At 41.2% G+C, this 13,425-nt stretch overlaps 1 protein-coding gene across 5 annotated transcripts in view; it reads left to right on the top strand.

The window, feature by feature from the left end:
• Positions 1 to 12,090, top strand: part of LOC102044661 (rab GTPase-activating protein 1-like) — a 101,254-nt gene extending 89,164 nt beyond the window's left edge. For 4 of the 5 annotated variants that reach the window (XM_031064146.1, XM_005429632.2, XM_031064147.1 and 1 more), the window contains 6 exons: positions 5,052 to 5,162; positions 6,886 to 6,990; positions 8,157 to 8,240; positions 8,736 to 8,807; positions 9,888 to 10,085; positions 10,488 to 12,090. In XM_031064146.1, the coding sequence (XP_030920006.1) occupies positions 5,052 to 5,162; positions 6,886 to 6,990; positions 8,157 to 8,240; positions 8,736 to 8,807; positions 9,888 to 10,085; positions 10,488 to 10,643 (726 nt within the window). In that variant the 3' untranslated portion in view covers positions 10,644 to 12,090. Of the gene's footprint in view, positions 1 to 2,744; positions 2,841 to 5,051; positions 5,163 to 6,885; positions 6,991 to 8,156; positions 8,241 to 8,735; positions 8,808 to 9,887; positions 10,086 to 10,487 lie in introns of those variants that run through there. The other variant, XM_031064148.1, reaches the window with a different exon arrangement.
• The last annotated feature ends 1,335 nt before the right edge of the window (positions 12,091 to 13,425 follow it).

The raw sequence follows: 13,425 nt of genomic DNA, 5'->3' as shown, positions 1-13,425 counted from the left end.
AGCAGGAATTTGTCAGGCCCAGGGGCTGTAGAGAGCTTCAGAGATGAAGGATGTCTGAGTGTCACCTCCCTGTGACACAGCCCTCAGAGGAAGTCCCTGATGGCCTCTTGAGAGGGAGGGAGATGGGCTGGGTTTGCAGGGCCTGGCCCAGGAACCTGCTGTGTTTGCCTGACAGGTTCAGTTCATCTGCTCCCATGAGCTGTGTTAAACACAGCAGTTCCTGCCCAGCACATGTTTTACATGTTGGAATTTGATTTACCAGAAGAACAGTATTAAAGAGTGCCATTATTTTTGGTGTTTGTTTTGTTCTGTATTTACATGTATTATTTAGGAAAAATGCAAGTTTTTTCTGGACATGTTTTCACTTTATTTTCCATTGTTTATAAAGATTATCATATTTTTGTCAGATTTTCAAAAGGTGCAAAAGTGAAATATGTTCTAAATTGTTGTTCGTCACCAAGTTTTGTAACTTGTAGTTAAATTACAAATTCCCTATAGGAGCTAGGAAGAAAAGTGAGTCATATGTGTAGAAAAAATAGTAATAGATTTCAGGTTGATGTTTTTCTAAATATTATGGAGTTTTATTTCTGTGTTTGAGAATGCCTCATGTAACAAGCTTTGAGTTGACTTGATGAGAAAATTCCAGAAGTGAGCGTGGGAACTGGTTTAAAATAAAGAGGATGTAGTTGTACAAAGAAGGGCTGGAGTTTTGCAAGCAGATGCTGCTGTTCTGTTCCACCTTTTCCTCTGTCCACCTCCTTGTGCAATGGAGAAGTTGTGTGAATAAATGTGTAATTTGGACATAACAGCCTTCTCTGTTACAGCCTTCTCTGTGTTTTGAAGGGGAAGCAAAAATGAATACACTGATCATTTTTATTCAGTCAGGGCAACTGAATGGTAACCATGAGGAAAATCATGGTGACTTTTGCTGTGGGACATTGTCTGTTGTTTATTTAAAACTTGTGCTGGGGCACTTTGGGGAATGCTTCTCCAGAGTCACCAAACAGAAAACACAACTCTACGTTGCTTGCCTTGAGAGGCTTCCCTGGATCACTTGCTGTGAAAGCTTTTTGGGTTTCTGGATGGAGGCTCACAGGATTTTCCTTTGGAGCTCCTCCAACATCAAGAGCCCTTTCCATTGGGTTTATGAAGACTTGCTTCAGTTTGCTCACATCCAGAAAGTGAATTTTAATAATATTTTCATTCCATCATTGAGGAGCTGTTCAACTCAGAGGTGTGGGGTTTGGATGTCTTGATTTAACCCAGGCAGCTGCTTGCTCACTCCACCACAAGGATGGGGGAGAGAATCCCCAGAGTAATAGTGACAAAGCTTGTGGGTTTGTGGGTTGAGATGAAGGCAGTTCAGTGGATAAAGCTGAGCAAGGAACTCAGCCACCCCTTCCCAAGGGCAGGTGGTTGTTCAGCCATGTCCTGGAGAGCAGGGCTCCACAACACATATCAGTGCCTTGAGAAGCCAAATGCCATCACTCCAAGGTTCCTCCTTCTTTCTCCTTCTCCCTGCTTTACACACTCAGCGTGGTGCCATGTGGGCTGTACCCTTGGGGTAGGTTGGGATCAGCTGTGCCTCCTCCCAGCTCGGAGTGTACCCCCAGCCCCTCACTGGTGAGGAGCTACAAGAAGCAGAAAAGGCCTTGGCTCTGTGCAAGCCCTGCTCAGCAATAACCAAACCATCTCTGTCCTATCAACACCTCTTCCAGCACAAACCCAAAATGTACTAACCACCATGAAGGAAACTAACCCTCCCCGAGCCAAGGGCAGCACAGGGTGTTGCTGAACAGAAACAGAATTGCTTAAGGAGGTTGGTGACTCATTACACCCCACTCATACAGCACAGAGAGGATGCATCATGGCCACTAATCTCCTCAGGAACTGCTCCTTGGTGCAGCCTGGAAGGGAGCAGAGGGTGGAGTTCAGCCTTTCAGTCATCCTGAACTGAGGCTTGCCTACTGCTTTCGAGTTTGTCATCTTCTTTCCACCCAGTGTGTGATGGAAGCGGGAGTATCTCTCTCTAAAACTCTTAACAAAAAACCCAATGAAGAATAAGCAACTTTTTTTTTTGTATTAGAAATTTCTTTATATCCTGTTTTCACTGTCTTTACACCAATGGTTGAAAGCAGTATTTGGTCTGTGGCTTTACAGGAGGTAAGTTGATTTGTGTTTGTGTGTATCAGCTTTGTTTGTCCTCTTTGGAAATGCAGTATCCTCCTTTTAAAAGCTAACCTGAGTTCACCAGCCACCTTCAGTAACCAGGAGGAGGAATTTGGGAAAGAGGGATCTGTTATTTTACTGGCTGTAGAAGCTGAGCAGTTTCTGAGACTGAGGAGAAGGAAATGGCTGTCATAGCAAACGCAGTGTTGTGGAGAGGAGGCAGGAAGCTGTCTGTTTACACCAGGGACAACTAGCAGGTCTGACTAGTTGGCTGATGCCATTACAAATGCTGTCTCTGATGTGAGTCCTGCTGTGACAGACCAGCTCCATCTGCTGAACTTTGTCATTGTGAGCATATTTCATTAAACTCTAAATATTTCACAGCCTATGGAGATAGTATGCTACACGTGAAGAGCGCTGTTTGCTCTTACTGTCTTTACTGTGTCCTGTTAGTTTTTATTTAGACTTAGGCAGACTTAAGAGTTTCCTCTTGAGAAGGGAGGCAGTTTTACACTGCTGGACCTGGGGGGAGGAGCTGAGAAAGACAAACCAGCTAATCAGGCATACTGCCCTGGGTGGAGGAAGAGTAAAGGTGGTCCTGTGAGAGCCTTGCAGCTGGAGTTTGGTGAATGAGCTAAAAACATCTTGTAGCTATTGACTGGATGCCCAAGGTAAGAGATCTTTAACTCACTTCCAACCTGCCATGTGAGTCCTGGTTTAAGAGGAGGATAGTGCATTTCCAAGCACAGAGCTTGCTTACCCACTTGTCTGCGAATGCAAAGCAGGAACTCTCAGCTCACACTGCGTGCCTTGCTTGGCAGACACCGAAGCTTTTGGCAAAGACAGAGCAAAAATGGTAAAGCCAACTCGGTTATTTTGACAAAGTCATAAGAATTTGCTGCTTTCTTCCTCTAAGCAACATCCCTGGGAAAAGGTATTGGTGCTGCAGAACCTGGTCTGACTCAGGTCTCAAGTTTTAGGTGAACTCAGGTTCTGACAAGCAGCAGAGCTGTGTCTATAAAAACAGCATTTCTAAGATGTCTGAATGAAATACAGGAGTAAAGATGTGTTAGAGATTGTTATTAGTATTATCATTATTGACTGCAATTTGGTTTTACACTTTAAAGCTTATATTTCATTTACAGAATATTTTACTTTATTTTTTTAAATTCCTTGTATCAAACAGATTAAACTGCATTTAAAATAAGAACGATCCCCAGAGTTGTGTGTGTTTTAGTAGTGGTTATTTTAACTGTGTTAAGACAAAGGCATTTTATTTAGCTTCTGTACAAAACAAGTTATTCAAAGTACAATCTTTTGGAAGGGAAACTATCTTACTTCCCTGTGCAGGGCAGTGCCTATTCTAGTTACACAATAGGGTCACATTAACAAGAGAAATTTTGTAGAGGTTCCACTTCCTGCCACAGAGGAAGTTCCCACACAGAAGAGACCTTTTTTTGCATCCTCTTAGAGTGCCTGGTTTTGTTTAAGGCAAACATGCAAAATCTGCTTGCAACAGAAATAAAAATTGCAATTTCATAGCTGGTGAGTAAGAAGAAGTGAAAACAGGTGAATAACTTGTTTGAATAACACATTTTGTAGGAATTCATTCACTGAACAACTCTTGAAAAATATTACAAGTGCTTATTTATATATTATTATATAGCATTGATACATATTTACTGATATATTTGGACTTTACTGATATATTTGGACTTCCACTGTTTTGTTTTGGAGAACATAAGTTACCTTTCAGGTGAGAATAAGTCCTTTTTGAAATCTCAGCATATAGGTTATTGTTTTTCCACCTATGAGTTTCCATATGAACGTGGTGCTTTTCCTTGAATTTCCATAGTGCAGAGATTCCCTTTGCAGCCTGTTTTGGTGTAAAAGATATAAAGTGATGGAAAGCCAGCAGAGTTTTTTTGTCTTAAAATCCATTTGGAGGAAGGCACCTCTGTCTGTCCCACCTGGCTGTGTTCTTCTGAAAATGAGGAGTTGTATTTGATGTTGAACCCCTAGAAGTCCACTGACCCACAGGCATCTTTTGAATATGGTTCTCTTTCTCAGCTCTAGAGCAGCCATCACAGATTTCTAAAAAACATGAATGATTGTTCATTCTCCTGTTCCTTCACCTGCTGTGGTTAATGCTCCAGATAGTCATTTCTGCCTGTGTGGAGTGGGTAGGGAGGGCAGTGAAGCAAGAGCCTGCAGCCTCCAGGTTGTGCATTTTGTGTTCCTGTCACTGCCCCCAGCAGGTGCTGTGCTCAGGGCTGAGCTCCCCTCTCCACCTGGCACTGTAAGGGACACTCTGGTGTCACTGGCAGGAGGTACAGAGCAGTGCACAAATGGTGACACAGGATGCTGGAGCTGTAGGGAGCTCCCTGCTGAATGCTGTTCTTTGCTGACCCCACAGGAGATGGGAAGTTGGCACTGCCTCACCTACAAAGTGGACTATTTTTATGGATCCCTGCAGACAGGATTTTGTAAAGTGGAGCAGGACAGCTTTCTGCTTTGCTTGGAAGCATTATTATGAGTAACTGTTAATTGGTCCCTGTTCACTGCTGCTGGGTGGGATTTATCTGCCCGATTTCTTTAGGTGATGAGCAAGCAGAAACCAAGTGCTTTTGTGGAGAGGTCAGTGTTTATTTTTGATAGGGAAACACTACAATCAGTGTGTCCCTTTCACATCACCAACCAGTGGGATGTAAATGGAATAGCTGCATTTGCACTGCTGGCTTAATTCACTGTTGTTTCCCAGAGCAGCAGTCTCGTCTTAATGTGCACTCCTGCCTTTTCAGTGTTTGGCACACACCATGCACTTGCTGATTGCTCTTCCTGAGGATTAATTTCCTTTCCTGGTTGTTCCTCTCTTTGCACAGAGGGAGAACCGCAGGCTCCAAGAAGCAAGCATGAGGCTGGAGCAGGAGAACGATGACCTTGCCCATGAGCTTGTGACCAGCAAAATTGCCTTAAGGAATGACCTGGACCAGGTAATGGGAACAGAGCTGGCTCCCAGCTCAGGAGGAGCCCTGCTTTGTGCTCAAGTGAAAGCATGAACACATTCAAGGTGTAATTATTTTTGCCTTTATTTTCCTGACAGCCTCACTCCAAGCTACACTCAGCTGTATTTCCATGTGCCACTGTAGGCATTCAGTGGGGTCTGGCCAAGACTGATTGCATCTCCTCTGTTGGGGATTGTTTAGAAAATGTAGGCCATTACCTTTAGGCAGATAGCAAAGAACAAACATTTCCTTGAAAAAGGTGTCACATAGTTCTTGGGAGAGTAGCTTCAAGCATTGCAGAACGTCTGTGTGGATCTGCTTTTCACAGCACTTCTAGTACAGCCAACAAAGTTCAGAGATAATGAAGTGGCACAGCACCAAAAATTCAACGGGCTCCTGGGTGTTCACTGATAACTGCTGGTGTTCCCTGTGGAGACTGGAATGTGGAGGGCAGCAGCATTCAGAGCCCTTTGCCCCAGACACAGTGGTTTTCAGAGAACCACACATTCAACCCCTCTTTCTACACTGCAGGTGCTTGGAGAAACTGGAATGAGCACAAGAAAGGAGGAAAAATTTGTAGTTCCTTCAAAGCATATCTTAAACAGGTCTTTCATCAAAAATATCCTTGTAATCCCTAAATACTTTTGTTCTAAGATGTTAATCTCATCAATTTTCCATTCTTGCACTGTTTGTTTTCCTTTCTCCTCCCATACAGCCTTATACACACTAAAGCAATGAAGAAATCCTTAATCCATCCCTTCAGTCATAGAGATGGTGGAGCTGGTTCTGCTGCCCTCAGACACCACCCATATCCTCTTTAATCATTATTACTGTGGCAGAAAGATAAGCTGATACCACCACAGTGGTAGAAAACCAAATTTCAGCTCAGAGACAAATTCTATATGGTTACTTGTTTCCAATGCCCGTTTCCCTCCTGTAATTTCAGCAGAGTCAGTGTTAATTGGCCGCAACCATTTCCTGTCTGGACCTCATTCCTGAACAGGAAGGGTGGTGGCTGCTATGTGTGTTTCCAGCTGGGGAGGCCTACAGAATAAATCCAAACATTGAGAAATGTTTGGATATATTGGAATTTCTCTCCTGATGATCAGTGAGGACAGTGCTCAAAAAAGCAAAGGATTCCCAGTGTGTGTCACCACAAGCTTGGTCCTTCCAGAGCAAATTATATTCTCAGTTATCAGGTTTCTTCACATAATACTTATTTGCACCAATAAACCATTTTCCTGGTGGTCCTGATAGTCTCTTACACTTGCCTTTGCCTGATCACTTTGTAGGGTACAATGCAGACACCTAAGTATTTTACAGTTATGTTTTCCCTGCTCACAGATTCAAAAATGGGATGAGTTTTTTGAAGTAACACAGGAGGTAAATCGTGCTGCCCTCACTTAGATTAATATTGCTCCCAACAAAAATATTCTACACATCACTGTTTGTGCTAGGATATATCATCTGTGTTTATGTGCCATCTGGGCATAGGTAAACAATTGGCCAAAGGGTCCTTTTGCACAGGTGTTGAAACACAGTGAAATAATTCAGTAAATGGGGATTTCGTATCAAGAAGTTGTGTGAGCCATGAGAGGACGGGAAAAGGCAATGGTAAAACCTGAACCTGGTGTATTTCTGAGCTGTGCATCCCAGTGTGTTTGTACTGGCACAGAGAACATCTGATTTACACGAGTGTCTCTGACTCTAGGCTGAAGACAAAGCAGATGTTTTGAACAAGGAACTTCTCCTGACCAAGCAGAAGCTCGTGGAGACTGAGGAAGAGAAAAGGAAGCAGGAAGAGGAAACTGCTCAGGTAAGGCATTCACCAGCTTTTACCATTTAGTTCGTAAATGCAAGAAAAATGATATGCAGATAAGTGTGGATGTGTTGCAATTGTGAAAATGATTTTGTCTTCAAAATGCAGTTTCAAGTAAAAGTTTGTAATGCCAGGGTATTTTTTTTCTGAAGTACATTTTTCAGTGTTTTTTTTTTAACTTAATCTCTGAATGTTTAGTTTTTCATAGCTTGTCCTCTTCCAAGTATTGTAATTATTGTTGTCACTGGTGGTGAGCTATCTCAGCTAAGGAGATGTGGTCAGACCTCTTAAACATCTAAATGAAGGAGCTGGAGGAGTTGTTGCCTTGTAAGAGCCCATTCTGGATTCAGCTGCTGGATCACTTAAATAATGTTCCTGCCTGAAGCCAGACCCAACAGCAGAAGAACAGGGGTGGGAGAATTCTGCTGATTAAACCTGGTTTCTACTCAGCTGCAAATTCTCAGTCTTTGTTCTGTAATCCTGTATATCTAACATGAAGGTTTCAAAAGTGATACCCTGATTTTTATTTTTGCTATTTGGCAACAGTGACTGCAACAATTAATGTTAATTCATTGTGTCTCTCTAAAATGGAGCTCTCTGTTTGCCATAAGTAAGGCAGTGAAGGCTTTTTTCCTACTGCAAGGGCTCTCCAAGTGGAGTGGTTCTGAAGGAGGGATGAGTTAGCTGTGTTTTCACTCAGTGCCACAGACCCAAACAGATTTTTTTTCCTCCTGTTATGGAGATGACAGTGTTGAGAGATTCTTCTTGTTCCATCTCCAAACAAACAAACAATCTGGCCAAACCTGCTGTGACAGTGTGCAGAAAAACAACAGCTAAATCAGTAAAGCCCACTTAATAGTAATGCTTTTCTTTGTGTTCTGTGGGCCATGATGTACCACCATTTAACACAGAGATTGGGAATTAAGTTACAGGAGAATTCTCTAACCAGAGATAAAGGGTCACAGTACAGACTTCTTGGTTATCACAGATAGAATCAGTATTTGTAAACTGAGTAAATCAGACACTTGTCTGAGAACTGGAATTTCATAAGCAGCAGCTGTAGAGCTGTTGTAAACACGGCGAGGCACAAAGAAAACAATCTGATGACACATTTTGAGAAGTTCTGTCAGTGTACTGTGTAACTTCTCTCCTTCAATTCCTAGCTGAAGGAAGTCTTCAGGAAGCAGCTGGAGAAGGCAGAATCTGAGATCAAGAAAACCACAGCCATTATTGCAGAGTATAAACAGGTACCATTCCAGAGACCCTCTCTCATATTTCTTCTTTCAACCTGCTACAAGAGCTGAATTTTCAGCATTGCAGATCTCATCCTTCAAACAAGCTCTACCTCTCAGGCTTTCAGAGAGCAATGTTGTAATTTGTCATAAATCTTTTTGTGGCTTTCCTAATAGTCACCTAATTAGGCAGTCAGGAATACCCTGTCTTTCAGCTAATTTTAGTACTGTAGGGTGAATGCTTCTGTACTTTGTGACATAATGCAGTACAAACATCATAAACCAACTCATCCATAAAATGTCTCTGTCTCTGTATTCTGGTTCTGGATTGAATACTGCTGGGTTTTTAATCAATCACAGCAGCAGTGGAGTTGTTAAAGGGGGAATGCATATACTGAGTGAGGCAGAATTTAAGAAATGTTGGTTTTAGCAAAAACCATTGTTAAAAAGGACACAGATTCTGCTTTAGCACAGTAAACTTGAGCTAAGCAATTGCTTTCTCTGCTCCAGATTTGTTCCCAGCTGAGTACCAGGCTGGAGAAGCAACAAGCAGCCAGTAAGGATGAACTGGAAGTTGTGAAGGTGAGAACAATGTCTCTGCACGGGGGGTTTCTAACACAGGTGTTGCTGAATGCCAGGGGTACAGAACTGAAATGTGAGCTGAACTTAAAGCACATCAATAGCCCCACATGCATTTTTCAGCAGATGTAAACAAGGAAAGGGTTTATTTCCTTTCACGGTTCTTTTTCTTGCATCAGGCAGTGTGGAACTCTCAAACTGGAAATATATTTAGTACTTTTCTTTTTGCTGTTAAAATATATATTTCTGGTAAAAAAAATTAGAGAAAACAGTATTTACTTGGATGTTTTGATTAACTGGGAAAAAAAAAGACAAAGCAAGTTGTTTATCAAGTGTGCACAGCAGAGGGATTGGAATTGGCCAGATTGGACAAGGTTTATACATTTGAGTTTCTGTAATTTAAGTAGAATTGGTTTAAGTAATTAAACCAAAGGGCACAGTTAGGGCCATCCTCAGAATATCCACAGGGGCTCCTCTCCCTTTTCTAAACCTCTTACCAGGAACACCTACATAAGAGTTAAACATCTCTTGATAGGTGGTAGTAATAATAATAATAATAATAATAATTCTGAGTAGGCAGAGTTGTTTACCCTCTGCTGTAGCTTCTACATATTTCTTTAGTACTCAATCTGAACTGGATTTGTTGTTTTTTATTGACTTTATAATGTTATTGATATAACATAAAATAATTCTAGGATTGATGTTCCTATATTCTGCTGAAATGGCTCAATATCCTGTTCTAGTCTGTGCAAGCCAGGCCAGCTGTTTCATCTACTCAGACATAATTTACTCTTCTGAGTTGTGCTGACATAAATATTACAAAGCTTTGGTAGCAAGAAGATCCTAATATAGGAGCAAAGTCTGTGTGCTTGGAGCATGCTAAGTAGATTTTAGGAATTTTTACACTGGTTAACATACCCTGGAAATTGTTCATGAACTACTCAAATTCTTTTCATGCCAATTATAAAAACTGCAGTACTAGATGGTTTGAGATTGAGGTAGTCTGACAAATAAAATGGCTCTTCCAGGAAGTACAGCAACTCCTGTAACATGGATTAAGAATGAGCTTTGTGGGTATTTCAGGGCAAAGTGATGGCCTGCAAACACTGCAGTGAGATTTTCAGCAAGGAGGGGGCACTGAAGGTGCCTGCTGTAAGCACGGACAACAAAGGCATCGAGACAGACGATGAGAAGGATGCACTGAAGAAGCAGCTGAGAGAGATGGAGCTGGAGCTTGCACAGACCAAACTGCAGCTCGTGGAAGCCAAGTGCAAAATTCAGGTACGTGGAATCCAAGTACAGCAGGGTGGTCACCTTAACCTCATGCTCAGCCCAAGATTATTTTGAATCATACGAAAAATTGTTCCAAGTGCAGCAGGGTGGTCACCTTAACCTCATGCTCAGTCCAAAATTGTTCTGAATCACACAAAAAATTGTTCCAAAAGGGAGCACATACCTGCATGCCTGTATATCTGAACTTTGAGGGAAAAAAACTGTCTTAAAAAGAAGAGGATGATTTTGTTTGTGTCTGAGTATCTTGTGCTGTTTCAGCAGTTTGAATGTCTTCTCTCCCTGGTGCCTGGGAGTTGCAAGGGAAGTGCCGGACTGCAGGGACTGAGTGTGAAGACGCTTCATTGTTAATTAATGAGGTTTTGATCAATTCTGACTATTCTGCTTTCTTAGGAGCTGGAGCACCAGAGAGGAGCCCTCATGAATGAAATCCAAGCTGCCAAAAACTCTTGGTTTAGCAAAACGCTGAACTCTATCAAAACGGCCACAGGCACACAGGCAGCGCCGCCGCCGCAGCCGCCGGTGCCTCCCAGAGAGGGCAGCACATAGTCCAGCCACGGCCGGCCCCAGAGCGCAAAGAACAACTGAAACCTGGGAAGATTCTTCCACTGGTCTCTCCTCCTGGGCAAAGGACAATGAGGCAGGAGTGCAGGCTTGAAGTGAAATTCTTCAGTGTTTTTCATTCATTTTCTGATGTGACCCTTTTTCAAAGGGGGAAAAAAAAAGTCCTGGTTTATGTTGAATTCCTACTTCCCATACTGCCTTGCTGAAAGCCACGTTCTGATACCTTCATACTTTTACACTTTATTTTATATGACTAGATGTTAAATAAATATTTCAAAACTAGGTCTTTAATACACATCTAATTTGAAATTATTACTGTCTTGCATAGAAGGTTTTTCTTCTTCTGGAGGAAGAGAGAGAATGGAAAATGTACAGTACTGCAGCATAATCTCTCCCTAGAAAGCACAGTGTAAGACATTGAGGATAACTTAGGCCCTGGGACCATCTCAGAAGTTTATCCCAGCAACTGCATCCTGCAGAGAAGCACTTTTTGTAAAGCTTAGGCCATAGCAAAGGTAGGCTTGTGCTCTCCTGGCACAATTGCTATGAGCTTCCCTTACAACTTCTTCATTTGGATTGGTTTTTCTTCAGAAATACAGCTAGTGCAGTTTTTGTAACACTGTTGTTTGACAGCTATTTACAGCCCAACTGGAGTTTAACATAAAGTTCCCTAGTTCCCTTTTTTAAATTCATGTTTATATTAAGAATTCCAAGGAATCATTCCTTCCACTGGGATAAAGGGAGAACTGTTTTGACACTTACTTGATGTTTTTGCTGAGAAGCAGAGTGGAGACCTTGCATGGTTTTGACCTTTTGTAAATCCTGTGCAATAAAGGGTAGGTTTTGTGAATAAAAGTAATGAAAACCCTGCCCTGGGTCTATATTTAGATTCCAAATTTGACACAGAAATGAGGTATCAAATAAAACACCCAAGAGGCTTGTGCTGCACTGATGAATAAAATACCGTAGAAACAAGATCTGTTTGCTAGAAGTGTTTGGTTAGGAAACACTTTGTTGGTATTACTTATTTTTATAAAAACAAGCATTTTCAAGTGGAATACAAGCACTAGACTTTCCTGTGGGGGTAGACTTCTCTGGTGATTCCAAAACCTGTCTGGTTGTTTTATATCTCTTAAGGTAAAAAAGTTCAAAAGCATTTGTTTTGACTAAACATAAAGTGTTCATAGAAATACTTATTTCATGGAAAATTAAACTATTGCTTGAACTGATGGAATATTTTTTTAATTATATGTGTCATGTCTGAAGATGGTCTTGCAGGTAAATGTCATTGCTGGACTAAATGTTGTGTATTAATTGTTTCATTTACAAGATTTTTCCAGGGACACTAGTTCTGTTTTGATTTTTTTTTTTAATTCTGAGGAATGCCATACATTGTTGGTTTTGTACAATAAAATTTAATAATACCCATCTTGTGCTTTGTTGTCAAGCATAATTGTGAATTATTTTCAACAGGGTAGTACAAATTTAATGTTACCAGTGCCAAAGGAAAAATTCCAAAAGGCAGTCAGCTGATAGAAGTAGAGATCAAAATATAATCACCATCCTGACACAATTCTCTCTTTTAAGAATAAGGGGTTAAAAACTTTAATATTTTAAAATGTACCTTCAAGAACAGCGATTATCTGGAATTATTAATACAGTGAGGAACAAAAGGGGGGAAAACAGAAGGTATTTCTTTTGCAAATGTTATCAAAGGTCTTTTTCCCTTGTCACTGTCTTGCTCATAATATTTGCATAAATGTTTCCATTCTCTCGACTGACTAAACCCAGTGTTAGTCATTGACTCACCAGTTCTGCTTCACATTCAGAATGTGAATCTGAATTCATAATAAATCTGAAGTGACATTTAAGGAGACCTGGTGAACATCTGATTGTTGCATTTGAGAGTACTGTGCCCATGAGGGAAACTGGTTATTTGACAAGTGTCTGAATTTCTCGTTTCATTTATCTTAAATCATACTTACAAGTGGATTTAAAACCATGATTGGAAAATTTCAGTAAGAATGAGTAAAGAAATGTGTTAGGCTGTGATTCCCTGAGCAAATGAGTTAAGAGCTCACTCCTGCTCACCCATTGTACAGTCCTGTCCCTTGTCCTTGTTGTAGTGTGTACTGGAGATAATTAAAAACAACAACAAAAGAAGATGTGGGTGGATTTATCCCCCTGCAGTTCATCTTTGGTCAAATGAATGAGTTAAATCTCCTCAAAGGGTCCAATGAGCCGATCGTGGGAGTGGGACTCTCCAAATTCATCAAAAAGGAACTGGTAAATAAGGTCACCATGTTTCACAGAATGAGCTTTGACACAAGATTCATTTTCTCAGTGTAGCTGCTTTCTGACTTTGGGAGTTGAGTTTTTGCTACCTGCTAGCTGTGATGATTTCAAACCCTTTTAAGGATGGAAGCTGGCTTACCTCACCCAAAGGAAGTTTCAGAAAGCAATGACCCTAAAGGCACTAAACAATTTCCACCTTCCAGCTGTAGATCCAAGGTAGCATTTGTAGCAATGGCATTTGGAAGAGTAATATTTAGGTGGAAGCTGCATCTTCTCAGCATTACTGAAAGAGTAAGCAAATAGCTCTATGGCATTACCTTGATGAATATTCAGAATGAAGGAAAGGAGCAGGACTCCATGATTAAACCAGGCAAGCTAAAATTCTATCTGCTGACTATAGATGCTATTGGGAAATTTAGTTTCCTGCGAGAAAAGAGATCTCTGTGTGACAGAACTACCTACACACATATCC

The sequence above is a fragment of the Geospiza fortis genome, unplaced genomic scaffold, assembly GCF_000277835.1.
Source record: "Geospiza fortis unplaced genomic scaffold, GeoFor_1.0 scaffold399, whole genome shotgun sequence".
In the NCBI taxonomy this organism is placed as follows: domain Eukaryota; kingdom Metazoa; phylum Chordata; class Aves; order Passeriformes; family Thraupidae; genus Geospiza; species Geospiza fortis.
The sequence above is the reverse complement of the archived record's forward strand: the minus strand, read 5'-3'. Positions and strand labels throughout refer to the sequence as shown.